This window comes from Callionymus lyra, chromosome 19 (genome assembly GCF_982586985.1).
Source record: "Callionymus lyra chromosome 19, fCalLyr1.hap1.1, whole genome shotgun sequence".
NCBI lineage: Eukaryota > Metazoa > Chordata > Actinopteri > Syngnathiformes > Callionymidae > Callionymus > Callionymus lyra.
In genome coordinates, this window is record NC_141836.1 from 17,558,020 (window position 1) to 17,584,076 (window position 26,057).

A 26,057-nucleotide genomic window follows, 5' to 3' on the forward strand; every position below is an offset into this window, starting at 1 on the left:
TAAGACACGCTTGCGTACAACGCTTTCAGCATTAAACATTTATTTTGCACTGGCTATATTTACAGTACATTACAACATGTACAGACAAAATAAACCACATGCTGCTGTGCAAACGTGAGTCTCATCACTGCCAAATACATTTAAAGAAAAAAACCATGATGTACCGATACAGTTGATCCAGGAAATAATCATAATGCCGTGTTTCATTCAATAATTTAAATACAATCTAAATAAAATATAAAAAAAAAAAATTATATTTATATTTAAATGTTGGTACAAAAAGAATACATTCATAACCAATTGATTCACAAAAATATAGTGGAAGTACAATACGGTGCACACAAAACCATTTATCCACATTTTAGCAGTTTTTAGCAAAACATTAGTGTTGATAACAAATTCCGTAAAGATATGTGTCATCTATCAACAATTTTCTGAAGAACGCGAACAGGACAACAGTTACATGGCAAACAGAAAGCTGCTTGAAAAGTGACATTACCTCTACTTGATTTCACACAAAATTTCAGCAGCATCATAATTGCCAGGATTGACAGGCACACTTATTTGTTATTTCACCCTGGCTATGGCATGGCAGACATTGTGATTGCTAATGCATCGGCACTGCGAGGATCCTTCACTCCGATTATGAGGTCATTCGTTCGCCGGGTACCTTCCACCAATGACAAAACGTCTTTACGCTCCACCTTGTGACCTTTGGCTTGCAGGACCTTGATGTCTTCATCTAAGAACTCAGCTGTGGGTGAGCGAAAGATAACAAGAAACAATGAATGATAAATAATAGCGTTTGGAAGAGCGCTATGGAAGTATATCAGATTATTGAATGGTTGGATTTAACATTTAAAATGTTTATTTATTTATTTTTTATTAAAATGTTGTTGTCCTTTGTAAGTATTAATTATTTTTAAATCATTGATTTCAATTATATATATTGAAAGGTGGAATAGTTTTTAATTGATAATTTAATTCAATAATTTCTATAACGAATGGTTGCAATATTATTATTTTCAATAATTAATTAAGAATTGTTAAATATTTTACAAAAAAATACATTTTATTTTTTATTAAATATTAAAATATTTGTATATTAGAACTTAGGAATGATTAATATAGAATTCAGAACACCTTTTTATTTTATTTTATTAATGGAATTTAATTTAAAACAACCATTCAATTTAAAATATTTAAAAAATGTAATGATTAAAAAAAAGAAATTCCAACCTTTGAATATATACAGTTTTGAATTAAATTGTTTAAAAATATATATTAAATGCTTAAAAAAACAAAAACAGCATTTTGATTCCATATTTTCATTAAGAATACTTTGAAATAATGAGCCAGAATCATTAAAAAATACTCACAGTCCACTAACAGCATATTGTTCTGCAGCTGTGGGTGGAGTCTTCCGTAAGCTAAACTGTCACTCATGTTTTTACGAGACGACAGGACATTCATCAACACCTGGGGACGATTGAAAAAAGGTGAGCTGGACGGCTAAACATGAAACTGGATGGAATGATTACAAAAGCAAAGAAGAGAAATCACCTGAGTGATGCTGCTGAGGGATTTGTCCCCGTTAGAAGAACCAAGAGCCACATATGTGCCACAAAAGCCCACAGCTGGTCTCACTGCTGTGGGCATCAGGAAGGACATGGGCCTCTTTCCAGGTTGAAGGTTGTTGTGCTAGTGAAATGTATATACTTAGATGATATAATAAAAATACAAATAAGCATCATTTACCGGATTAGGCGATGAGCGTTCCGTTTTATTAGGCCAGGAGAAACCTAATATTTGGCTGTTCAGAAGGATTCCTGAAGAGGTCACTAGTCCACTTCCAAATGGTTTGTTCAAGGAGCTGAGCAGGTGAACACATTGAAGTAGAAGTTAATGTTTCAATAACCTGTTCACCTGCAGCACCTTGAGGCATGCAGCCACTCCCAACCAAAAACCAGACAGATAACCTCTTCTAGCCTTGAGCTAACCAGAGACTCGGTCAGCTCTAAAATATTTACCTTTTTACTTGTTAACAAATGCCACTACTTTTTCACTAGAACTGCACTTTAAGGCTTCATCACAATAAACACACACTTGTATTTACAATCTTTACCATAATACCTATTACTACACAGACAAGAAAACATTCAAACGTGTTTGAATTACCTCACTACTGACACAATGTGGTCATCTGGGCCCATCACCATGACCTGGGCTGCTTCTCCCCCTTCTTCCAGAGTAAAAGACGGAGTGTAGTGTTTGACAGGGAAGGTCTCAGAGTCACTGATCATATTACGCAGGGTGGACGCCTGCGTTTTACTTTGAAATGAGAAGAGAAAACTGGTTTTCACCAACAACAATTGTGGACGACGTTAGATTAAAGCAAGTGTAAGTTTGTACCTCAACATCTTGGCGACGATCTCTGACACTGCCGGGTCAAACATGGGGTCTCCGAGCCCGCTGGCCAAGCCGATCGCGATCTTCACAGACTGTTGAGTCACAGAGTATTGAATTAAAAATACTGTGTGATGTTCTGACGTGGGGTGCATGTAAATATTGTGTTTTTACCTCAGCAATCTGGTGGTATATGCTTCTCCTCGGCACCTCACTGGTGACATTGAAGCCTTCCAGAATGTTAAGAGCACTGATCAGTGCCACGCCAGCGTGAGGGGCCGGGGCCGCCATCACATGGTACCCTTTTCAGAATGATAAGATATAAATGAAGCAAAAATTCATAAACTAAACAGGAAGAACAAAGAAACCCATTTAAGCATCCCAACTAATGACCAATGATGTGTCAAATTAAATACAGTATGTGTTAATGATTTTAAAATAATGTTATTCTACAGTGTGTTCTTTGTTTTGTCACAAGTTACATTGGAACCACATGATGTCGTAATGTATTTGTTAGGAGCAGGAAATAAGATCGACAACCTTGATAGTTGATTTCAGCCGGTTGCTGCAAGACAGTACTGTAGTTGCTGAAGTCCTCTTCCGTGAGCACGCCGCCTCTTTCTTGCGCCTTTAAAACAGGAAATCCAGTTCATTCTCAGCCGTTTCTTTTGTCAATGTGTGTTTAAGTGAACAGTCTCGACAGTAAAATTTGAAGGAAGACAAACATCAAAGTTAAATACATAATAAACGACTAAAACAACTTCACAATTCCCGATATTGAATATAAGTTTTTAGTGAATAAAAATTGATATAAGATAGTTATCATGCACGACTAAATTAGTGTTACATTCTAAAATATTTCTCACTAAAGGTGACGCAAAAAGTGGCTTCAGTAAGAATACCAGTTCAATAAATGTTAAAAAGATAATCAACCAACTTACTGCATTAATCATTTGCAGTGTTAAGTTTCCATTGTAAAATTCTGAAATCCCCTTCTGGGCAACATCATCGAGGATGGCGGCCAAATCCAGGCGCCTGCTAAACAGTCCAGAGAGTGGAGCCTGACCGTTGGGAAGGAAGAGATCCCGGAAAGCATCCGAAACGTTCTGGTCCTTAAGTTTGGAAAGAGCTTCGGCTAACAAAAGAAAAGAAACAAATCAGTCAATAAGAATTTATCAGACATTCGATGACGTTCAACTCACCTAAATCATGTGTAACATTGAATCCATTCCGGGCCACATCGGCAGCCAAAGTAACCACGTCCTTCCACCGCAATCTGGGGAATGAACAGGGTGTGAATCTTTTCAGCTCAGGAGTAAGCTCTTTAAGAAGTCAATAAACAAAACTACAAATCAATTATAACATGTATTTGTCAAATATAACCAAGGTAATTACAAGAGCTGCATCCCTAAATAATAAATGTTACATGAATTAACTATATTTGTACAATAGGAAGCAGGAAGAAATGGGAAAAGAATATTCAGATACAATACCTGCCATACAGCTGGTGTGCCTGATGCATCCCACTGAGCATGCCCGGTACTCCCACTAACAGGCCAGGCTAAAACAAAATGCAAACATTTTGAGCATCATATTCAGACTCATTTGAAACACACATTAAATGGCTTACTTTTAAATCAAGATTTGTCTTCAACAAATCCTCGTGGATGCCAGATGGTGCTGTCTCTCTAAAGTCAATGACCCTCGTTTCATTCTTTCGGATATTGTGCACCAACATTACTCCACCTCTGCCAAAAAAAAAAGGCTTATTTAGATCAGATTTTCTTTGTTAAATCCATTGTAATCTTAAACGTACCCTCCCAAACCAGAGGTGTGCGGGTGGACAATGCCTAAACAGAGAGCGGCAGCAATAGCGGCATCAACACTTGACCCTTGTTTCCCCAAAATGTTAAACCCGAGCGAGGTGCATTGAGCTGCGTCCGTCACCACGGCTCCCTGGTTGAAGACCTAGCATAAAAACAAAGTTGATATAATTAGTGGATTTAACACGTTAAGGCATCCTTGAGAAATCCCTTGGTGTTATTACCACATAATTATATGGGCGCAGCCTTCACCTGTGGGTCTCCGAAGTAGATCTGCATGATGAGAGCGATCGTGACTCCAGTGGCAAAGGTGAGGCAGGCTGTGATAATGACGGTGAGTCCATCTCTCTGGCACGCACATCCTTCTTGGAACGGGTCCGTTGTCGTCTCCCGGAATGACGCAAAGTCCTTATTGGCCAGGTCTGAGGCTGAAGACGGGAGACGCTGCAGCCGAGCCGACTTCAGGAACAGATCTGGGTCTTGAAGATAAAAATAATTCCCACGATGCTTTCTTAAAAAAAATACTCCTTTATCCATAAACTCCTATGGTGGACTCACCTGTATCGTGCTCGGCTAGAACAGTATCATCATCTTTGCGATATCTAAGAGCGTTTTCCACAGACACATCCTCCTCCGGAAGTCTTGGAAAGCTGGTGATGCTCATGTAGTCGACTGGTGAATAGGCACTCCCTAAGGTTTGCTGCGGATTAGAATTTTTGTCCACCACGTTAGGGTACCCGGTGGCAGTGTCGGGGGCACTCGTGTGCATGGCAAAAGCTCCTGATAAAGTAACTCTGGTTTCTTTTTAGGTCACGATTATAAGATTGTCGTTCATGATTCGATATAGTCGAGATTTACTAGTGTATAATTCAGAGATAACCCGCTTCGATCCCACCGGTTTGATGATGGTGCATCTTTAGAGTAAGATCAGCATCCACCTGAAGGATAAATGAAAATAACATCAGCAACCGTAAAGCCGTCTAAATATATAACACTGACCTCTTCTAGTCACATATGGCTTCAAGTCAATTTAAATATGGTTGAAATTTTAGTGTTTCTTTAAGAGCCTCTCATCTTCTACCATGATATATGTCTGTAATTACCAAATAATATAACACTCAGCTGGAGTTATTTCTAAACTTCGACAACAAAGGCTCATGTTTTAGCAGCAGAAGATGGAAGATATAGATAACGCAGCTAAAGAAACAAGCTAACACCTGCTACCTCCTCACTTCCTATTGCTAGCAAACAAACAAGTGACGCATCCCTATAAATACATGACTATTATACGACACTCTTTAACCTACCTCCCTTAGTGTCAATATTTGCAATTTATAACAACGACAATTTTCGTTTTTTAAGCGGAAAAGAGAAGAGAAAGAGGAGAGTCCATCTCCAGGACTACCAGATGACGGAGTTAGCATCAGTCACGGCGCGTCTTGTTAAGCTAACAGTGAAACGTTGACACTATTATCTATCGTTACCAACACATTAAATGTGGGTTATAACATGTTTTACTTACTTCACAGAGGGATCCAGAGAGAGATGCGTGCGTCCTCAGAGTCCGGACACAAACACACCGGGAAACCCTAGAAGTTGACGGACAGGTTATATAAGAATGTGCATCTCATGTTGCATTGTGTGTCCCTCCCATTGAACCTGCTTCTTCACGCTCATCTGGTGACGAGGCAAACTGATCAAACCCTCTCAGTGTAACACATTTATTGAATTAACTCTTTTGTTTGAATTGTACTGTACTGTAAATCCGTGTTTGTACATGTAAAACACGAGCTTCATCACCACACCCTGAGCTCTTGTGTTCACAGGTGCTGGAAAAACTCCAGGTTAAGAATTCACTTTAAATTGAAGTTATTAAGTATTTAACACAAGTTTGTTTCACGAGCTAAAATAAATCATTTCAAACACCAAAGATAAGCGTGATTTATGCTCAACCTGCAGCAACCCGTAATGCTTTGTCACAGGTTGCTGGAGACGTTCCTGCCAGAAACTCACGTTTGTATCGACAGGCGACACATATGCACTAGAAAAGCAAAAGTAATACCTTTGAAGTAAACCTTATTGCTGTAAATAAATATGTAACTTCATAACTTAATAACAGGTAATGTATAAACCTTTTACATTCGTGTGTCATTAAGTCCATAAATGTAGTTTCCATTGCAAAATAATCCAAACTATTTATACAACCATTTACTTGTTAGTTTAAAAAATGTCTCTTTTGGATATTAAGCTAGTTTACATTTGACTTTTGTCATTAATAAAAGTTAATAAAAGCACATGCCACGTGTCAAAGATCCTGGTGCTCCACTTAAAAAATCCAGTTTATTTATTTATTTTTCTATATATTATTTGTTGAGACCGAAACCAGGGGGAGTTTCTGTCCGAGGCCTCACAGCATCCTCCCAAAGGAGACCTCCTGAGGGATCAATAAAGTTCTACCTAACCTAATACATGTTGCTGACAAAATCATTGTCAAACCTTTGTGGTTTGGAAAAACAATGTGAATCAAGTCCTAGTCTGACTGATCTGTTTATCATGTTAACAAGATCCTGGTTTTGTGTTGGTACTGGATAAAAATCCACAACAACTAATATTTTTAAATCACTTTTAAGTTGGATTAAAATGCTATGAATGCACTAGTTTAATGCAGATAAAATAGCAATGAGTTAAGTCATTAACTAGCGTGTTATTAAACAGTAATATCCATTATTATGCTTAAACTGAAGGCAGGAAGTAAGGGCTACATTTACTGACCTCAGCTGAAAGTAAAAGATACTGAATGTTGGTAGAAAATGATAAAAAAAAACAAAAAACACACAAGATTCAGGTGTCGACCTGAGCGTTTATTTGTTTCTGTTTTTTTGTAGGGTATCTGTTTTCTTCACGGAAGCTGGAATCCACCCGATTGATTATTTTTTGCATAGGTTTTGCCTGACGGTGGAGCATTTTCCACTCTGGGGATGGAAAGTACATCACAGAAACCATGCAGAGAAAGTGAAAGGCACAATCACCATTTATCAGATACACCATTTTTTATATATTTCGTTCGGACAGAGGGTATTGGGGGGTGTAGCAGATAAGCTGAAGGTGAGACCTCAGGGTTTTTTTTTTTTTCTTTAAGCTGCCGTGGTTTCAGCAACTCCCCAGACATTCATTGCCTTGAATTGAAACATACTAATTGTGAACAGCGAGTCTAAACATTAAACGGGAAAGATTTAAAATTATATATATTTGTTTATATTTCACCATCTCCTGGTGTTTAACAAAACTCACTCTTAATAATCAAACAGCGTATTGACAGCACATTCTCTTTCACATGACATATTCAGTTTGGAAATGAAAACATGAGAGCAATCAGAAAGAATACGAATAAATAGAAGATATGGTGTTTACAATGTCAATAACACATTTTTGAAGTGAGTGAAAATAAAGGGATGGAGAGTGAACGAAAAGATGATGAAGGGAAATGCAAATGTATAAGCAAACATATTGTTGTCGAACTGGAAGTTGCTGCAAAGCAGGTTTTTGGAAGTCCAACTTATCTCTTTAGAGTTCGCAAAGAGAGGAGTTAAGACACAGTTATCATGTTTGCAGATTGTATTACACACATGACTACACATTCTCTTCAACTGCACTGGAATTAATGAATAACAGCACACCAGGGATTTAGAAGTTCATCCGAACACATATTTTTTGGTTAATCGACAGGATGTCATGATATATTTAAATTTAAAAAACATACCATCCCTGTCAGAGTCAACGTTCCTTTTCAAAACAATGAGAACCTAAAAATGTCAATGCATCCTTCCAACACACCATTTAAGGAGAGATCCACTCAAACAAAAATCTACCATGGAGCAAGTGCGGTGCTGATTAATCCCTCTAGGGGGCAGTGTTGCTAACATGGCACGTCAGCTCAGCTCATGTTTTTCCGGTGCTGCTTCACAAGAGACAAGGATTTAAAGGACAAAGACCTTTTTTGGCCACTGACCAGCCCCCTTGGTTTAAAAATAATCGCACAGCTGAGGAATGAAGAGCATTCTCATCAGTCCCGTCAGACACACGGCTGCAGACCACAAACCCAGAGAGACTCTGACATCAAACAGAGGGTTATAAATTGTTCTGTCATATTTACAAAAAAGTAACAGCTGACTATGAATCATAATAATTTTTTTAAACGTATTTCTAGCTTTTTTTACAGGTCAGTACACTTTCTCACACACGAACAACACTCACAAAGAAAAGAAAAATCACAAAATAATGGAACGCAACCACACAGCACGCTGCTAGACTCACACAAGGTATGACAGTGCAATCTTACATCCATGTCTCAAATAATTTACAAACATCAGTATACATTTCAGCACCATCGTTTACTGTTGTCATCGAATACATATCAATATGCTAGGTTAAAAGTGGACACTGTCAGGTGTAAATAGATGCTTTAAACTAGCTCAAGATGATCATTTATGAGTGAGAAAAAAAAAAGATTCTGGATTTTCCTCTGCCGACTGGGGGGAAAAATAAGGGACGCGGCACACACTGTGGGTGAATACGGCTAATGTGTGCCGGGCACAAATCTTGTCAGTCCACACCAATTAAATGACCATCATGCTGTGAACTTTCCACAGATTTTTTCATTTAAAAAGAAGCAAACTTCAAAAACAGGCTCTCATTAGTGGAACCATGCAACGTTCCGGACAGCTGGATGAATTTTGATCTCTCGGAAAACAATGTAACAAAACAAAATAAAGAGTTGCCACCAATACCGCGCCATACCTACTTTTTCTCTTCTGACCTTAAACACCTAAGAAAAGCCATGAGTTGAGCTCTCAATTTAATACAAATTTCATTGAGCTTTTTTTTTCACCTCACAGGTTTTTGACTCTTGTTTAATCCATTTTATGTCTTGATTAACATTTTTTTACTTGAATAGGCAACATCCCAAATTAAGAAAAATACATTTTAAATAAAAATTGGATGTGATGCCTACTTCAAGGAATAATTTGGAATAAGGCTTCTCTTAGGGTTAAATTTCTTTCTTCTAAGTCTCTCATCTTTATCGTGTTCAATCATTTTTCTTCACTCTTTAGTCTGTTTTGCTTCTTCTCTCTCCACCTTCTACTTCCTCCTTCCTTTCTTCGAGTGAGAGGAATCACACTGGCGTGGATTTCTCTCTCACTGCGATCACACGGTATACACTTCTGTTATTATTCCTGACAAATTAAAAGTAAACAGAAATGACACCATGCAATGACTGCCGCAATGTTGCATCGTTTCCACCAGGAAAAGAAAATCTGTTTCTAGAATCAGCACATTTATTAATGCAAACCCAAAAAATCTCCAACTGAAGTATTCCGATGAATACAAAACATGCCGTGAAAGGAAAATAAATTCAATAAGAAGGAAAGAATAATGGATCTAATTTTTGATATTATTTTTTAGACATTTCTGATACTATCTATATTAAGATTTTTATAGTTTTTTTTTTTGTGATACTGCAAAGAACGGTTACTAAAGTTCTGCTAAGAGCTACTCAGAGGGCTTGACTGACAACGGCACAACCAGGCATGAAACTAGCGAGTGGAATAATTGATGTGAAATAAAAACATATTGGCTGTATCGAACCAAAAACACGGCGGGTTAGGAGATTTAAACAAGTGAGTCTTGGAGTTGACTACAAACGCCCTCAGAGTAAACAATGCCCCCCTGGTTATGCAGCTTCAGTGGCAGATGTTGCGCTTGCTAGGCTGGTGAAGGAAGGTGTTTCTGGCATGAGCTGCATGGCGAGGAACCTGTTCCCGGGTGCGATTTTGGCGTTGGATGCGGTTGCGTGCCAGTTGGCGCCGTTCAATGCGGACTTTGCTACGCTGGACCCTCGCCACTTGGGTGACCTTTGCCAGAGCACCAGCCTGGGCGGCAGCACCACGGATTGCCCTGGTGGGCATAGTGGTGTGAAGGGCAGGTACAGCTGCTGGTTCAGCCACCCGGCTGAAGGAGAGACAAAGATGGAGTTTATTTTTTTTAGTCATAAGAAGGAATGACATTATCTTTAGCAGTATCTGTGCCGTCAGACTATCGATTGGTTGAATTTATAATGTTGAATCCTTGATCTTTCTGTTCAAATATTGTGTAACCATTAGATTATTATGTTTTCTTTGAACAATTTCATTCAATAATTTGTATACTAAAAGGTTGAATTTGTTTCTAATTAACTAATTGAATTATATAATTTGTATATTGAATTAGTTTTTTGGGTGTTATTAGAAATTGAATTGATTTTTTTTTACAAGTAGCTTGGTACTCTTTTGTTATTGTCTTGTGACACCATAATAACAACATTTTAAATTTAATTTAAAAGGCTACAAATTCAATTGAATTTAAACGTATTTTTCAATTATTAGAATAAGAATATAAAACTCTATATGTAGAAAATGCATTTATTATGAAAATAAAATAGTTTTTAATTGAATTATTAAAATGATTGACTTCAATTATTTAATTAAAACAAAAAAAAGTGGTCTAAAAATATAATATTTTTAATGCAACCATTCAATATTCTGATTACTTTATTTCCGTAATTATATTTTATAAAAAAAAGATTTCTGAGGGAGATTGTACATTTTTCAAGGAGCTTGTCTTTCAATAAATCTCCCTTGTCGGCCATCTTGCTTTTGTCTTTGGGACTACAGTCCACTTAGGACTCAAGCATGTGTTTTAATATATAAAATAAAGATGATGATGGATAAATGTGATGTTATCTTCTTCCTCACCTCACGCTGCTTGCCAGACTGGTCACGCTCTCCTCTCCCACCACAGACAGGTTGCTGTTAGACACCATGGAAATGTTGGTCGGGGAGACGTACACGGACATACTGGGGTGCTCGATGAGCAGGTCCTCCATCGGGCTGGCCTCGGCGGTGGCACCCTCTGCAGTGAAACAGGGGGGAGGGGTGACAAACCAGCTCTCATCCATGCAACCTCTCTCTGAGCCTGCCCTACTGCTACTCCCGCTGCCCCCGCACTCACTCCCCGAGCAAGGAGACATTGACGGGGCGGAGGAGGGTGTGGACAGTCTCGCACGTCTTGGTTGGGTTACGGGAGTGAGGGCGCCCGAGTCTGACGGGTGAGACGCGGCGCTGGGTGGAGCTATAGCACCTTGCGCCCGACTTCTATGCGTTCTACGGCGCTTAGAGGGTGCGTGAGATGTAAAAGTTGGGCTTTCAGTCCGTGGAAAAGTATCTTGGTGATTGAGTTGGTTATTGTCTGGGCATGAACGTGCAGCAGGTCTGCCTCCTGTCTCGGCCTGCATCATGCAGTCAGCTTCTGCTGAGCAACATGGCAGCGAGGAGACCAGGGATCAAGTGGAATGGGGATTGAAAGTGACAAATAATCATGCAGGCGGTGGAAAATTTAAAAGGGGATCACATACGCACGCGCACACATACCAGTGTGGAAAATATAGGGGGGTTTTAAAATATTGAAGGAAGGGGAAGAGAGGGGGGGGGGGGCGGGGAAACACAAAACATAAGAGTCACATCGTTAGTTGTGTTGACCCTCTCGGTGAAGTCATGTTTGTCTTTAGCAAGATTTATTTTTGGGGGTTCACACAGTCAAGTCAGGAGTCGTTTGTCGTCGTGATCGAGATCATAAACATTAGAAGGAAACGTGTCTTTGTTGTCAATTGTGTTTCTGTTGTCTGGTTACGCAACTTGTGACACACCCCGACGCTCCGTATCGCCTGTGATGATGTCATGATAAGATATCCGTGGACTAGTGAAGACTAGTCCTCTAGGCCAAGGGACATCCATTGTTTGTGAAGTTGATCATAACTGATATGAATTCTTAACATTTTTCTGACAGTGTTTTCTTGAATGCGGAAGCTCCATTTAAAGTCCCTTTGGTAACCCAAACGCTTACCTAAAACTAAAAGATTGCAGAACTATTATTTTAAATATTTTAGATATTTAATTACTATGTTTAACTCTTTATAGTTAAAGCTTTATTTTTTATATATTTTTTATAATACTTCAATTGAAACATAATTATACACTTTAAAGTGCCAGAACTTCTTAAATGTTTGTAGTAGACCTACACGCATACCCATCTTCACCTCTCATTTCATGAATTATCAATCATAAAGTGGCCTGAATGACGGTCCTATGACCAGCTGATTTATCGTTGACACACAAAAAACCCTAAAAATCAACTCACCGGGTAAGTTAACAAGCATCCATCCCTCCTCATCGGCCTCCGTCACACAAGGTTTCGGTCCATTCAGCTCGGCCGCCACCTCCTCCACCTCTCCAAACAACAAGTTGCTGAGTCGTTGGAACATGACTGTCAAGTGTTGAGGACGTAGGTGCTCTTTGTGATTTTTTTTTTAAAAAGGTTTAGCTGCCTTGGAATTTGTTTAGCAATATATGTCACTGGTGACTGTTGTGTGTGTTATTTCTGAGTCTACTGTTTTCACTCAAAGCCCTTCACTGGATCTTAGAGTTGATGAGCTTCTGTAGTGCAAATGTAAGGTTTACTTGGTTTGGAGCAAAGGCCTGTAAAGAGAGCAGAAGAAGTGTCACGTCAGTGTCAATATTGAGCATGAAAACAAGAGTATTTTCTGCTAAGTCAGGGATTTTCATCCTCACACAATCAGTTATTTGTCGTATGAAGCCACTTACAAGACAAATGCGAGGCTTTTCAAAGCAAACAACTCAAATTCTGACTGAGTATTGACAACGAGTTCAGGGTTCAAAACTAAGGCAGACCACTTAGTGGCAGCGTGGCAAGTGTCTGAGTGAAACATGAACGATGATGTAACCTGCCACAGATGTTTCGACAGCTTCAAAGGCCAAGTTCTGTTTACTGTGGTTGGAGAGCAGAGATCAGGCCAGGTTGTTTTAAGTTTTTTTCCCACATCTATTTTTATCACAAAAACATGCCCTGGTTTGGGGACAATCTTATAGAATGAGTACATTTTACAAAAGTGTTTTTTAACTAAACAAAATGTGGTTATTAAACATGAGGAAATGGTGAAAATAAATTCCTAAAAATTCTTGTCATCGATTTAGTAAGTAAGAAATAGTTATTTGTTTCTAGACCAGGGTCTGAGCTGACTAGTCCATATACGCGATAACCATGGTGACTAGAAATGTAAAGAGAGGAGGAAACATCCCAGTCATGCATATAAAGGGTTTATGTGGCTTATGTAAGAGTTGATAGTGTGTTTCCATTTAAGACCACTTGAGTCACTCCTCCAGTGCAAAAATATTTTAGTATATGTTGTGATTTAACATCAGATTATTCCCTGTAAAAACATACTTATAAATAATCTGTGTTTTATTTTAGAAGGTGATGCGCCATACATACATAACTTTTCAGCCGCTGCATTTTAGAAGCGAAAAAGGTCAACTTTAACTAATAATAAATAGTATAAATTGAGTGAATATGTTTTATTATCTGTATTGTTATTTATACTCGTTAATTAATAGTGTTGTATATTCTCTAAAAGCCAAAGGCTGAGGATATCAAACGACCTCAGGGAAAACGTATCCAAGTGGGAGGACGTAAGCAGGTGGGCGGAGCCTAACCGAATGAAAACAAGAAGCCCGTGACGTCACGCAATCGTCACTGACGCTGACGGAGGCTGCAGAGTATTTGATGACCAGAAAGGGATAAAAAAAGATCCCCTTCTAAATAAAATAACATTCGTCGATTGTCTTTATTAAAAACATAGCGATGTTAAGATGTCGCCAAATCGTGTGTTTAATACTCGGTGGGGAAAATAAACGTACCTAGCATCAAACAAAAAAAAAAAGGTGGATTTGTTTCATAAAAAAATAAACGACAGTTCGACGGATGTGTCATTGTCGTGTATGCCCAGGCTAAAGATGAATTATCCGTGTAAGCTCCACAGCAGAAGGGTCATCGCAATGACAGCTGAGGCTCAGCGACTCGACGGACCTCGAGCAGAAAAGAACTGGGACGACACGTCACAATATGCTTTCTTAACATCACACTATTTGACGATTAACAGAACAAAAAAATCCCAGCCATCCCAGGTCAGCCTCCTCACAAAACATCAACATCCGACCTAACATCAGCAGGTATGTAACCTCCTGCAGGATGACGGATGGTGTCAGTTTACCCCCGGAATCGAACCTTCACTCGACCCTGAAAACCTGTTCCATGTCGAGTGCCTGGGCTTACATATATTTCTATTCGTGACCTGATAAAAAGGCTCGATGCTAAATATAACTCGCTCGAAAATAAGTCTGTTATTGTTACATACCAGACGAAGCCATTACATAAAGCGAGTGTTAGGCGAGTGTATACAGAGGCCGAGGAGGAAGCTGCTCAGACACACCAGTGGATTGATGTCTCACACACTTTAGACAACAAACAAACGAGAGATGCAGAAGAAAAAAAAACACATCTTACCTGCCTTTGCAATATAATTCAAGTTGTAAACGAGATCACACACAGTAAAAACGACGATTATTCTTAAAGCACAGCTTTAGATTGCCTTAAAATTGAGGTAGCTAAAAAAACATAATAGAAAAATAAAAGGCTTTCTTCGCAGAAGAAGGACTTCGTGTAAAATATTACACTGATGTTTTTCTCAGATCATTACACCTGCAGCCTCTAGTTTATATTTATATGCGATCTGCTGCAGGTTTCCCTTGTTTATTGCTGCCTCCAGCTGATCCTCGGATCAGTATGTAGAACGTACAAAACAGCTGATTGTGAGATCACAACGTCGGAGGACACGCCCATTTCCACGCCCACTTCCAACGAAACCAGCCAATCAGAATATTACAGCAACCAAGCGCCTGGGCTCTAGGTAACAGGGGGGGCTGGGCGAGAGCTGCTGTCAACCTGCGCACTCGACGACGAGCGGGCTGATCCCGGATCAGATCCTGCGTTCGCCATCGCTGCGGTTACCAGATGGAGCTGGGGGGATGGTAAACTGATCCCGAGTCTGTGCATACGGTTACACGGGTTGAAAATGGTATTTGTTGGTAGAAAAGTGACTAAAGTGTTATGTTTGCGTTTGTTTTACCATCTGACGGTGTCGATAAACCCTCACCAATCAACAAGAAGACTCTTCTTACATTATCTTAAAACATTAATTAATAGAACACATTTACATGAATTGGCTTAAAACACTGACGCTGACGTTACTCAGCATCATATTTAAAAATATATAGTCCCCTTCCCCCCAAGCATCTTTTTCCTCCTCCATTGAGGGGGAGGGCCGTTGAGGGATTCTAGCCAATCACGTGCCTGCTTTTGTCGATGCAGTATTTGAGTAACCAATGATAGTTGAGCGCTCCTAGCTAACTACCGACTCCCAGTGGTCATCTGCAGACATTACAGTCTGGACCAATTAAAACATTTACAGGTGTAGTTACTAAACAAATGGCAGGTTATTTATTTTTGTGTTTTACTAGATGTGCCCACTTCTTCTCACAGTATGGAACTCTGATGATCTTTTAAGTTAAGCTTTATTCACAAAGTCACCAATTCAATTTGGTGGAATTCTAACATTTAAACTAGCTTGTTTATCGTTTCTAAGAAGGCAAACAACCACAGAAAAAACTCCCCCGGAGACACCAGTGTACACAAGAAAAATATTGAAATCAACACAAATTCTTTATAATCTACTTGCTCTATGTAAAATGATTATATAAAAGAAGAAAACAAACAAATAATAATAATATTTTTACCTGTATTGTCTGTCGCACTTAAGTCTCTCAATCGGAAATGTGATGAGACATTTTCACAGACATATTTGCAAACAATGTCATCAAAGGCAGTCAGTTTCTGTAATCTTTGGGAATGTCAGTCATCAAGTTGGACAACAAAAGCCAGGCGTTATTCTCAAATGACCCCGCCCTTTTACTTTCGTCTAGCAGCTGGACTGTCAGAAAAAGCTCTCTTAAGTTAATTTCCCCCACCGGACTCTGCCTTCCTGTTATAAAACCAGTGTGAGGCGATAGCAACGGCGGAGCTCAGAGTCAGCTTCTTTAAGGGCCAGATGATAAGGTTTCCACCTCTACTATTACCAGGTGCTAAGCAACTCAAACACACTCCAGGGCAGCTGAGATGATTAAGACTAAAGGCAGCGAAAACATCGCAAGCGAGAACATTGAGCTTGTTTTGTGTTAAAACAAGCTTGTTGTCAATACTGTCCTGTACGTTTGTTTTGTTGTGCTGGCGTCTGGTGAAACACAACACACTGCTGAGAGACTAGAAATAAAGCCATTACGTCTAAATAATAATTGAGCTGTCAACCACCTACAAAAACAATTTCCCAAAGGAGACCTTCAGAGGGATCAATAAAGTTCATCTAACCATCTACCTCATGTATGTGTAATTTCTCAATACACAGAGATTGGTCAATCAATTTAATTTTGAATAAGTATGTTTTTCAACTGAGTTATATTAGTTTTTATCTTTTTTTTTTAACTTAAGAATGACTAATATAAACTCAAGTAAAGGATTCAATTACTAAGAAAATTAGATCCTTTGTTACTTAAAAATAACTATACCTCTACTGTACAGTTGACAACACAACCATGTGTAGTGCTGGTATGTGTTTAAATATTTCTGCTCACCTCAATTTTACCGCATTCCTGCATCATTGTTGAGAGGAGTGAGTTCACACTGACGTCTGCACTACAATGACATACTGTCATGTAAAAAAAAAAAATCAGCTGTGAAAATAAACTTGGAGGCTGGAGTTATGGCACTTGTTTTTCAGGTCTAGAAAAGCAGTGGAAAAAAAGGACCAAGTCCAAGTAACAACAGACAATATTGATTTCAATGGATTAGATTAGACAACATTAAAGTCCAAGACAAAAAAACTGACATATAGATTGAAAAATAAACATGTAATATTTTTGCATCCATGCATATCCATCTCTACAAAATCAACAGATAACTTAAACCTATGTATAATAAATGATATCCAAGCTCATGTCTACGTTACAAAACTTCACTCAAAACAGTGGATTCCCCCTCTGTTTTCCCTGCTAGTTGAAGAACTGGGGGAAAGGTTACTCTTTCTCACCCTCTCTGACTCCCTCCCTGCATGTGCTCATGGTCATGAATTTGACATGCAGCTCTTGTTCAGCGGCATGCCTGTCCTTGCCCCAGCTGACTTAGCTCAGGCATGTATAAGCGAAGAGAACTTACAACGCTGTGATGTAAACACTGCTGTTTCCTTTGTGTTTACAGGGAAAGGCGTGGTAGTGAACAGGTGACTCAGTGGTCTGACTTCAGAGGGAAACAAATCCTGAATGGAATTTATTTTTGCAGTAAATTATTGCCTTGGATACAGAGGTGCTGAATAATACTTTGACTCAATAGGCGTTTCATAAAAAGACACAGTGTTTGTTTAGGAGGAGCACCTTGTTCCATGTGTTTATACTGCACATGACCGTGGTGTATCTCTTGTCATGTGTTTTGACCCAGCCACCTCTGCACTTTTTATTTTTGGTGCCTCTACCCAGGCCTCTCAGCCCAAACTCTGCAGTCAGTGATAAGACATGTAGACCCACAAGATAAATGGGACTACTGTGTCATCATTACCAAACAAACTGTACCATAAACATAAACACAATTTAACGTTTACTACTTGTTAAAAATGAAAATAAGTTAAAATCAACTTTACATGCTAGACTGAATATCTAGAGTAAAAAAAATACATATAATACCAAGTATCTCATTCTTGTCATGTACTGAATGGCAAATACATGCTTTCTAACAAACTAAAAATATCAATGACACATTTATTTTATAAATAAAAATGACCTGTAAACATTTATGGCACTAAGAATAGGTGTTCAGTTCTGTCTGAGTTGTGTCACAGGTACACACTGGTCTGGTTTCAGTTGGACACCGCAACGTTCAAATATAATCATAACTCAAGTTAAAATGTTTGAGGCTTCAGTTTAGCTAACCTTCGCAGCCTCTCATATTGCATAAGTTTGTCTGGACATTTAGACCCAGCCAGCACCTCACAGTCCCAAGATAACCTGCCTAAACACAGATATGCTAAAAGTGACTCCCTCAGCAAACAGGCTGTGGTCTCAACTGACCAACGTCAAATAAATAAAAACAACGAATTTGTTCTCCTGTCTTCTTCCAGGGTGAAGGAGATGTACTCTTCTTCTTTAATGCACGACTGTTAAACCCTTCATGCCAACCGGTCTTTCCCTAAAGGCCACGGGAAACAGGGCCTGGAGCAGGTGTCCTTGGCGTGTGCTGATAAACACATGATTTGGAAGGACAGAGTGTGCGCTCCAGAAAGACATGGATGTGCTGTATCTGTTCAAGCAGATCATGGAAAAACCAACCGTTATAAACAACCCAGATATATTAAAGATGAAAACGCTGCTTGCTTACTCAATAATTTGTACACATAGATAACAGGTTTTGAGTCAAAGTGACAGTTAAAAAAACAATTTTACTGGTATTCAAACATGATCCACTTGAGTCACATGAAATAAATAAATGTTTCCTTTTCACCTTTCATGTATATTTCATCTGTTGCTCTCTTTTTGACAAGATAATAAAATGAGTTTTGCCCCAAACATATTTTTCTATTTTCCTCCCCTTTAAACACCACATGACTACATGATTGTTTGATTAATAAATATATAACATTAATTAAATAAACCTGCTCTGTTCTTTATTAAGTGTTTTCCTGGAGCTAAGGCATATTAAACAAGTCTATAATTGGAATATCTTTGTGGCTTTAGTGAATTTTAAAAAACAGTAGCCAAGGCTAACCGAAGTAGCAGCTAACGTGTAGCATGTAAAGCTAATCGACAAACCAAACATTCTGAAATGTATTTAATCGCGGCTAAATCGTGTTTCGTGTATGATATAATATTACATAACTACATGTCTCCAGTGGCGCTGGTAATACGCCGCTCAGCTGTTCATCAGTCGCTTGACAGCTTACATGTGCACTCTTTAATTAGACTCTTTTAGACACTGCTCGTCACCAATGGGGATGTAGCTCAGTGGTAGAGCGCATGCTTTGCATGTATGAGGCCCCGGGTTCAATCCCCGGCATCTCCACCTTTTTATAACACCTTTGTTTAGTTTAAATATTTATCAATATATGAATTTCAATGTTTTTGTTGTACTTGAATACCTTTTCGGAAAATGTAACCATTTTATTCTCAAAACAATAGTTAATATTTATTTTCCCCATTATTACTTCTGTATTTTCATCCATTTCACATTTGATCAAGAGGTACACAACACTGTATTTTTAATTCATCAAGTTTATATTCGCTCTAGTTTCAGATGCAAGTTTTAAATCGGAAAATAAATTGAAGTGTTAAATATGACGACAAATATTAGTGACCAATGATTATGATGCAATATTGCTCATTACTCTTACATCATCTATATTTGAAATAAAACATGTGCTCGCCATATTTACATTTAAATGGGACCTGCCTTTTTTTTTAATAGTTTAAAACACACAAAAATAAAACACCTGAATATGTCGGTGTATTTTCAAAAGCCAACTTAACCATCAAAAAGGCAAAATAAAGTAAAATGTAAGTAAACAGTCATGAAATAGAATAGTGTGTCTTGAATGATGAATGATGTCAATTTTACCTCCTACAATCTGTTTTAGTCCAATAGTAAATGTCTAGTACAGACTATAGTTAATACACGTTTATCTGCTGATTAAAAAAAAAAAGTCAAGCCAATTTTGCGTTCAGGTGACAGGAATGCAGGCGTACACCTGACCTCTGAGCCAATATGGCTGACACACATCCATACCTTCTTTTAGCAGGTTGCTGAAGGTTGACAGTCCAGCAGGACATACTATCTGCTCTGAAACGAGACCAGGTTTCGGGTCAAGCCCATCACGTGTTCAAATCCCATAACTGCTCAGCCTACATATGACACGTCTGAACGTGGTGACCTCAAAAGGCCTCGGCACCCTCCTAATGTTGGTCACACATCAAGTCATAACATTGTCTTTATTGTTTTTATACTTGAAGCAAGATGTTTGTCAATGAAACAAACGCATGTTTACCTTTAGAAGACGCAGTTCCAAGTTGCAAAACAGCTTTTTTTTCTGGTACAACGTCATAAACAAGGAAAATATTGACACTAGGTTTGATAAGGACATACAATTTATTGACAAATTATTACTCTTTGCCTCCCTCTTGTGTCGCCTCTGACGAACTCGGTGATATTTATTCATATTAATAGTTAATTACTAAACGAAGGTAAGATCATCTTGTTCCTATTTTTGGGGTCATCCTTCAATAAGACTCAACATTTGCCTGGACGTGTGTCCTACCTGTGCGCCATCATGTCCAGCCAACAGCCTCTTGTCAAAAAGTCCCCCTTACGACTCTCTCTACCTCCCCCGACCATCTCTTTTAAAAGGTAACTCTGCGTTGTTGTTGACTTTTATCAGTTGTGGGATCAAAGATTTGATCTCAAAAATAAGCAAAATTGTCTTAATTTGACAAGCGCGTAAAATGACGTCATCGAGAGATTAGAGCGCACCGTGCTCGACGGGTAGATATGTTTAAGAAACACTACAAACTATGTGTTTTGCTTTCCTCACGTTGTTTTAAACTAATAGTTATTTCTATCATTGATCATTTAATGCCTCCATCTGGTTAATACTGGAACTGCGGTGAGGGTTACGTAGTACTTGGTATGAACAGTAAATGGCGCCAGACGTTAGCGAATGACAACTAGATTGTTTTGAGCTTCACTGATTCAACCAATGACTATTTGTTAAAAGGTTTATAACTAGTTTGTTACTAGATATGATTGTATGCACTTAATTAATAATAAATATTACTTTTTGTTTTATAAATGTGTGAGTATTTATTCCAAAATATTAGTATTAAATAAAACAGATTTAAGATTGTTCTTATTTTAAATAAAGATCATATAAAATAAAACTAATAACTTTTGCATATTTGTCTTGCACTCCATTTGATACTTTTCGCTAACTTTATTATCACTTGATGGCCCCTCACAACAGCCACTTTATGAAATGTGGCCCCTGAGGAAATTCTATTGCCGAACCACTGCCGTATATTAACAACATGAAAGGCCCTCGTGCAGCCAGGCCAACGCGTCTGGCTGTCGTCCAGATAAGGGCGAATCAAACCAGACACACTCCAAACAGAAACACACGTCCTAAAGAAGTCGCACAATTGTAGCTTTTGTGGCAGAAAAAAAAAAACGCACACAAGGTGGTTACACAACAATAACACACCTGCCAGCTACAGTTTCCAAAAGCTATTCAGGTACAAAGTCAACTGTCAGCACCTTATAGAAAAATGTTTCCACCTGAGTCATGAGAGTGTGTTGATATTGACAGGTATTAGTGTGATGTTTGTCCAGAACATCATGACGCAGACACTAAATAATAGACAGTAAGTGGGCAATGTTGCTAATTATCAAGTGCTGATAGATTTCATCTGTGATCAAACGTCATCTGTCTATAATGTGTTTTATTTTTCTAAAGAAAATGAAATGAAACCTTTCATACTTAATCTGATTTGTTTTTAAATTATCAAACTTCACCAACAAAATTACATTAAATATTATTATAAGCTATTTACAACCCAAAAGAGTACATGGAAAAAATATATATGCTTCTTGTTTTCTTACTTTATTTCTTTATTAATAGCTGTATTTTAACATTTTCACAATCATTAATCTTCCTTATCTTTTTATTAAAATATATAACAATTTTAACTTCTTCTATTTGTTGAATTTCCCCTCACGGGTTGAATTTCCCCTCGCGGGACTAATAAGGGATTCTAAATTTCACTTATTCTGGAGTTTTTATGTTAGCTAATAATGCATAAAACATTGCTTAAATGTGTTTTCCTCCTGGTGTTGAATAAGAGTATTTATTTGTATTCTACGCTTCTAACATTTGTGATATTCACCCTTTCAGTCTTCGTATTGTTGTTTAAAAGCAATAGTCTAATAGATTCTTGTTTGTATTCCTCATTTATTTGTATTGACTTTTACCAGTTGTAACACAGCTTCCTGGATTTTTTTTTTATCTTGTTTTTGAATCTGAAGAATATTGCAAAACCTTTAATTCCAAATTCTAGAGTGCATGATTGATCCTTCTACTTGTGCAGTGAACTTTTTGTAGCCAGTAGTTTTACAATAATTCCAGGTAAGCTGTGCAATTTGGATACTGGTCCAGAGGGTGAAAAAAAAACGAGAGTTCATCCATTCAAAACAAGACCGGGTGGTTGAACCGACACCACAGGACACAAGGCAAACACATTTAGTATATTTGTCTGAAATCTAGCATTTGGATTTAGTTTTCTTCCGGCTATGTAAGAAGCAAACAAAAATATATTCTGTTTTACTGTAGTAAAATATATCCAAAATATTAAACACCCAAGAGCTGTTTAAAAAACAAGTTAACCCTTGTTTAACTGTGTATAAAGATTAATATCTTAAATAAGATATTTTTAAGCATTAATTGTAAAAAAGAAAGTTCTATAGAAAATGTTTAAATAAAAAGTGTCTAAAGTGATAAATCCTTCATTATTCAGATACTCGAAAATGATCTTTGGATCAATCTATAACTTGGTGCACTCTTTTCCGTCAACCCCTGTCAGCATTAATGTAGACATCAATATAATGGAAGACTATGACGGAGCGTGCTCACAAGTTTTTGATCAATACACGGCAGGTTTGGAGTGAGGGGGGGGTACGCGGTGTGAGTGGGAGTGTGTTCATCGAGCCAGATCTGCATTCCTTGAGGATAATCTTATCTTCCTCCTGCTGAGTTTATGGACCCCCTGAACTGTAGGGCAACACTCACAAATACTACCTGCATGCAGACACATACAGGGATGTTTCAAACAGTTTTAAGATAGCGGACTCATATCCAGAAGACTCATCAAAGCTGGTCTTGCAGCCCTATTTGATGTCACCTTTTTTTACAAATGCATCAGGTCTTCTGGAACTGGTTTGACCTGATGAGATCTCAGAAGACAATACCTCCTACGTTCTAATCACACATCACACTTTCCATAAACATTTGATGTAAATGTGCCTGAGTGGTCATTGCCTGGCTCATGAATGCACTCAAAGCTCGCTATCAAGGGTCATCAGCATCTCTATGAGGATTCAAAGGCAAGATTTACACTTGTCCATTCAACTCCTTCATGTTCTTGACACCAAAAACAACATTTGTCCACACACAGGAGCTGAAGAAGCTCCTCAAACATCTGACCGTTTAGACGAAATACAATAAGGGATTGAAACAAAAGATAGAACTGGGACTGTCTGCCAAGTTAGTAGAAAAACAAGATGTGAAAAAGGGATAATCAAATAATCATAGTGGTTAATATGGTCTACAAAATACATATTTGCTGTGCTAAAATTACTATAATTACTACAGTGACTACTTCTACTATCAAGTAATGTTTCCAAAAACAACTGCAATCATTACACAACATGTTACGACACTATACATTGATTCCAGATACATTTGACAACAAAGAAGTAAGTCATTTAAGTAAGTCATTTTTATTTATATAGCGCTTTTCCAGACCAGGGTCACAAAGCGCTTACACAATCAAAACAATATTCAATAAAGTATATACTTTAAAGGGCAAGATAAAACTGAAAACACAACAGGAGTTCCAGAAAATAAAGGAAAAGCCTGAACAAATAAAAACGTCTAGAAGTGTAGGTAGATAAGTATAAAGAAAGTTGTTTACGATACTTTAGATACTTCATGATGTTATAATCAACAATAGCTACAACTAAGACATTTCTACAATAGAGCAAACAAGTTTGTTTTTGTACTTTTTAAATCATATTCCTTTATATTAATCTGCTTTCATTGTGCATCAATAGAAGTGATGGATTTATGGTCTTTGTTTTTGGCATATTTTGTCAGGCTCTTGGGATGATGTCAAATAATACACTAGAATGAAATCCAAAAATATTCATATTAAAAGCACAATGACATACAAAGAGTGTGTGTTAAATGTTTTTGAAAACCTTGTGAGAAAGACGTCTGCGTCTTGCTTGAGGCGCTGGAAGAAAACATCTGTTCCGTGCAGGAAACTTTTCATGTTTTCACGTCTTCTCGCTCAGGAGGACACTTTGACCCTGTTGTAACACAAATCGTCTGCAGTCAAAAAGCCTGACAGGGAGAACAGACCCAAGTGTGTGTGATCAGCTGTTCTTGTGTCAGGTGGATCTTTTATTCCACCATCTGAGCTTCATCATCTTACCACAGAACATAACATCTATCCAAGATAGAAATCTCACATCTTGCAATAGCTACTTTTACTATTCGCTCTTTTTATTTTACTGCTGTCTTGACCCCGTGACCTCCAGTCTACGTGGCGTCGGCGTCAACAAGCATCTGACGACGTGTGAACTTTTGGACATGCCGTGACAATGGCGCCCACAGACAGGTGCACCCCCTCATAACCCACCCGGCAGCCAGCGAGGGTCTCTGCAAACCTGTCTGCCTTCGCAATGTTAAACAGAGACTGTGACATTCTTGTGGAATTTTGACGACGAAACACCTCGTTGTGTTTCTTCGAGGATATTCTGCAGCCAACCTGCGCGCGAGGCACTGAGACAAACTTCGTCACAAATCCACTTTGAAAATTTAACAAAAACGATTATGTGACAACTTAGCAAATGGAGCGAAAATTCAAACTTATTTCGACGTTAAAAATGTGCAAAACACTTACAGAAATCATGTTTACACATCTGTGCTAAATAGCTTTGCATGCAAAACAGGCCTTGGTCGGCAGTGTGGCGTTCAAGTGCATAAATAACAGTCAGACTTTTCACCAACTTAAACCCGTAAAACAATTAATCATATAAAAGACTAAGAGCTTTATTAATCATTTTGTATTTCTTCTATAGCTGCTTAGGTAAAACGTAAATTTAGATATATATATATTTTTTTAACAATCTAAGTAGCTGGAAACTTTAATATTTTACAATAAATATGTCTGAAAAAAAAGTCGAATTCTACTATTAATTTTAATTAAAAACACAAAGCAGTAATTAATTAAATGTTGATGTTACATATTAGCTTTCACATCGATTATCTTTATATTATTATTTATTTGTATTTTTAAGTTGAAGTAATACAATACAAATATATAAAACTACTTTTTCCATATCCCGTAAACTAAGTATTTGACCAGAAAAAACATGTTCAAAACATACAACAAGTCACCATGTACTTTATGGACTAAACAAAATATAATATTATAAGTGAAAATATTGTTTTCGGCCACTTAAAAAATAAACATGAATTTGTTTTTAAACATGACCACATGATCATATGATTTCTTAAAGGATGGTGTCTCTTGTGACTTGACAATGAAACCATTATCCTTCTGATTCTTCATTGTGTAGGTTTATTATTGCCAGAGGCCTGAATGTTTATGATGGTGTTTACCTCCATTAGTCCCAGTCATCTGGGTTAATTTCACTTTAGCGCACAGTGTGAGCAACCTGGAGAACAGCAGCTCCACTATTCAGAGTTCTGGTTCCCCACGGAGAGACGTGGTCGGATTGAACTGACCAGAACTGATTTAGCATTGTTGAGTTAGAGAACAGGGTGCTTGTCTCTTCACCTTTTAAAAAGGTTTCCTTCCAGGCAGGGGTGCTTAAAGCCCCCCCAGCTACACCCTCATAATGAAGTCATTATAGTCAAGAAAATGATGCTTTCACCCAGTAACATTGGCGTTAACGCACTCAATATCCATGTCTTACCCTCACAATTCCATG

At 38.0% G+C, this 26,057-nt stretch overlaps 2 protein-coding genes and 1 non-coding gene across 13 annotated transcripts; 1 reads left to right on the top strand and 2 right to left on the bottom strand.

The window, feature by feature from the left end:
• Positions 1-23: 23 nt before the first annotated feature.
• ggt7 (gamma-glutamyltransferase 7) lies at positions 24-5,871 on the bottom strand. 3 transcript variants are annotated; one of them, XM_087782350.1, is made up of 16 exons: positions 5,752-5,871; positions 4,788-5,167; positions 4,482-4,708; positions 4,223-4,374; positions 4,037-4,154; positions 3,900-3,967; positions 3,609-3,682; positions 3,348-3,541; positions 2,947-3,034; positions 2,581-2,708; positions 2,413-2,501; positions 2,179-2,331; positions 1,759-1,873; positions 1,564-1,701; positions 1,380-1,479; positions 24-754 (listed from the first exon to the last, which is right to left on the bottom strand). In XM_087782350.1, exons 2-16 carry the CDS (start codon positions 4,996-4,998, stop codon positions 582-584), a joined length of 2,028 nt encoding a protein of 675 aa, XP_087638476.1. In that variant the 5' UTR covers positions 4,999-5,167; positions 5,752-5,871; the 3' UTR covers positions 24-581. The 3 variants fall into 3 exon arrangements, with proteins under 3 accessions (XP_087638476.1, XP_087638479.1, XP_087638478.1); XM_087782353.1 differs by having other exon boundaries at positions 4,788-4,929; positions 5,752-5,847; XM_087782352.1 differs by lacking the exon at positions 5,752-5,871 and adding an exon at positions 5,537-5,623.
• Positions 5,872-7,069: 1,198 nt separating this feature from the next.
• On the bottom strand, positions 7,070-20,630 carry tp53inp2b (tumor protein p53 inducible nuclear protein 2b). 9 transcript variants are annotated; one of them, XM_087781125.1, is made up of 4 exons: positions 20,587-20,630; positions 12,462-12,799; positions 11,021-11,576; positions 7,070-10,238 (listed from the first exon to the last, which is right to left on the bottom strand). In XM_087781125.1, exons 2-4 carry the CDS (start codon positions 12,583-12,585, stop codon positions 9,971-9,973), a joined length of 948 nt encoding a protein of 315 aa, XP_087637251.1. In that variant the 5' UTR covers positions 12,586-12,799; positions 20,587-20,630; the 3' UTR covers positions 7,070-9,970. The 9 variants fall into 9 exon arrangements, with proteins under 9 accessions (XP_087637251.1, XP_087637254.1, XP_087637253.1 ...); XM_087781128.1 differs by lacking the exon at positions 20,587-20,630 and adding an exon at positions 20,058-20,078; XM_087781127.1 differs by lacking the exon at positions 20,587-20,630 and adding an exon at positions 16,865-16,886.
• On the top strand, positions 19,266-19,337 carry trnaa-ugc (transfer RNA alanine (anticodon UGC)). Its single transcript has one exon. It is a non-coding gene; the product is annotated as a tRNA-Ala (tRNA).
• Positions 20,631-26,057: the final 5,427 nt, after the last annotated feature.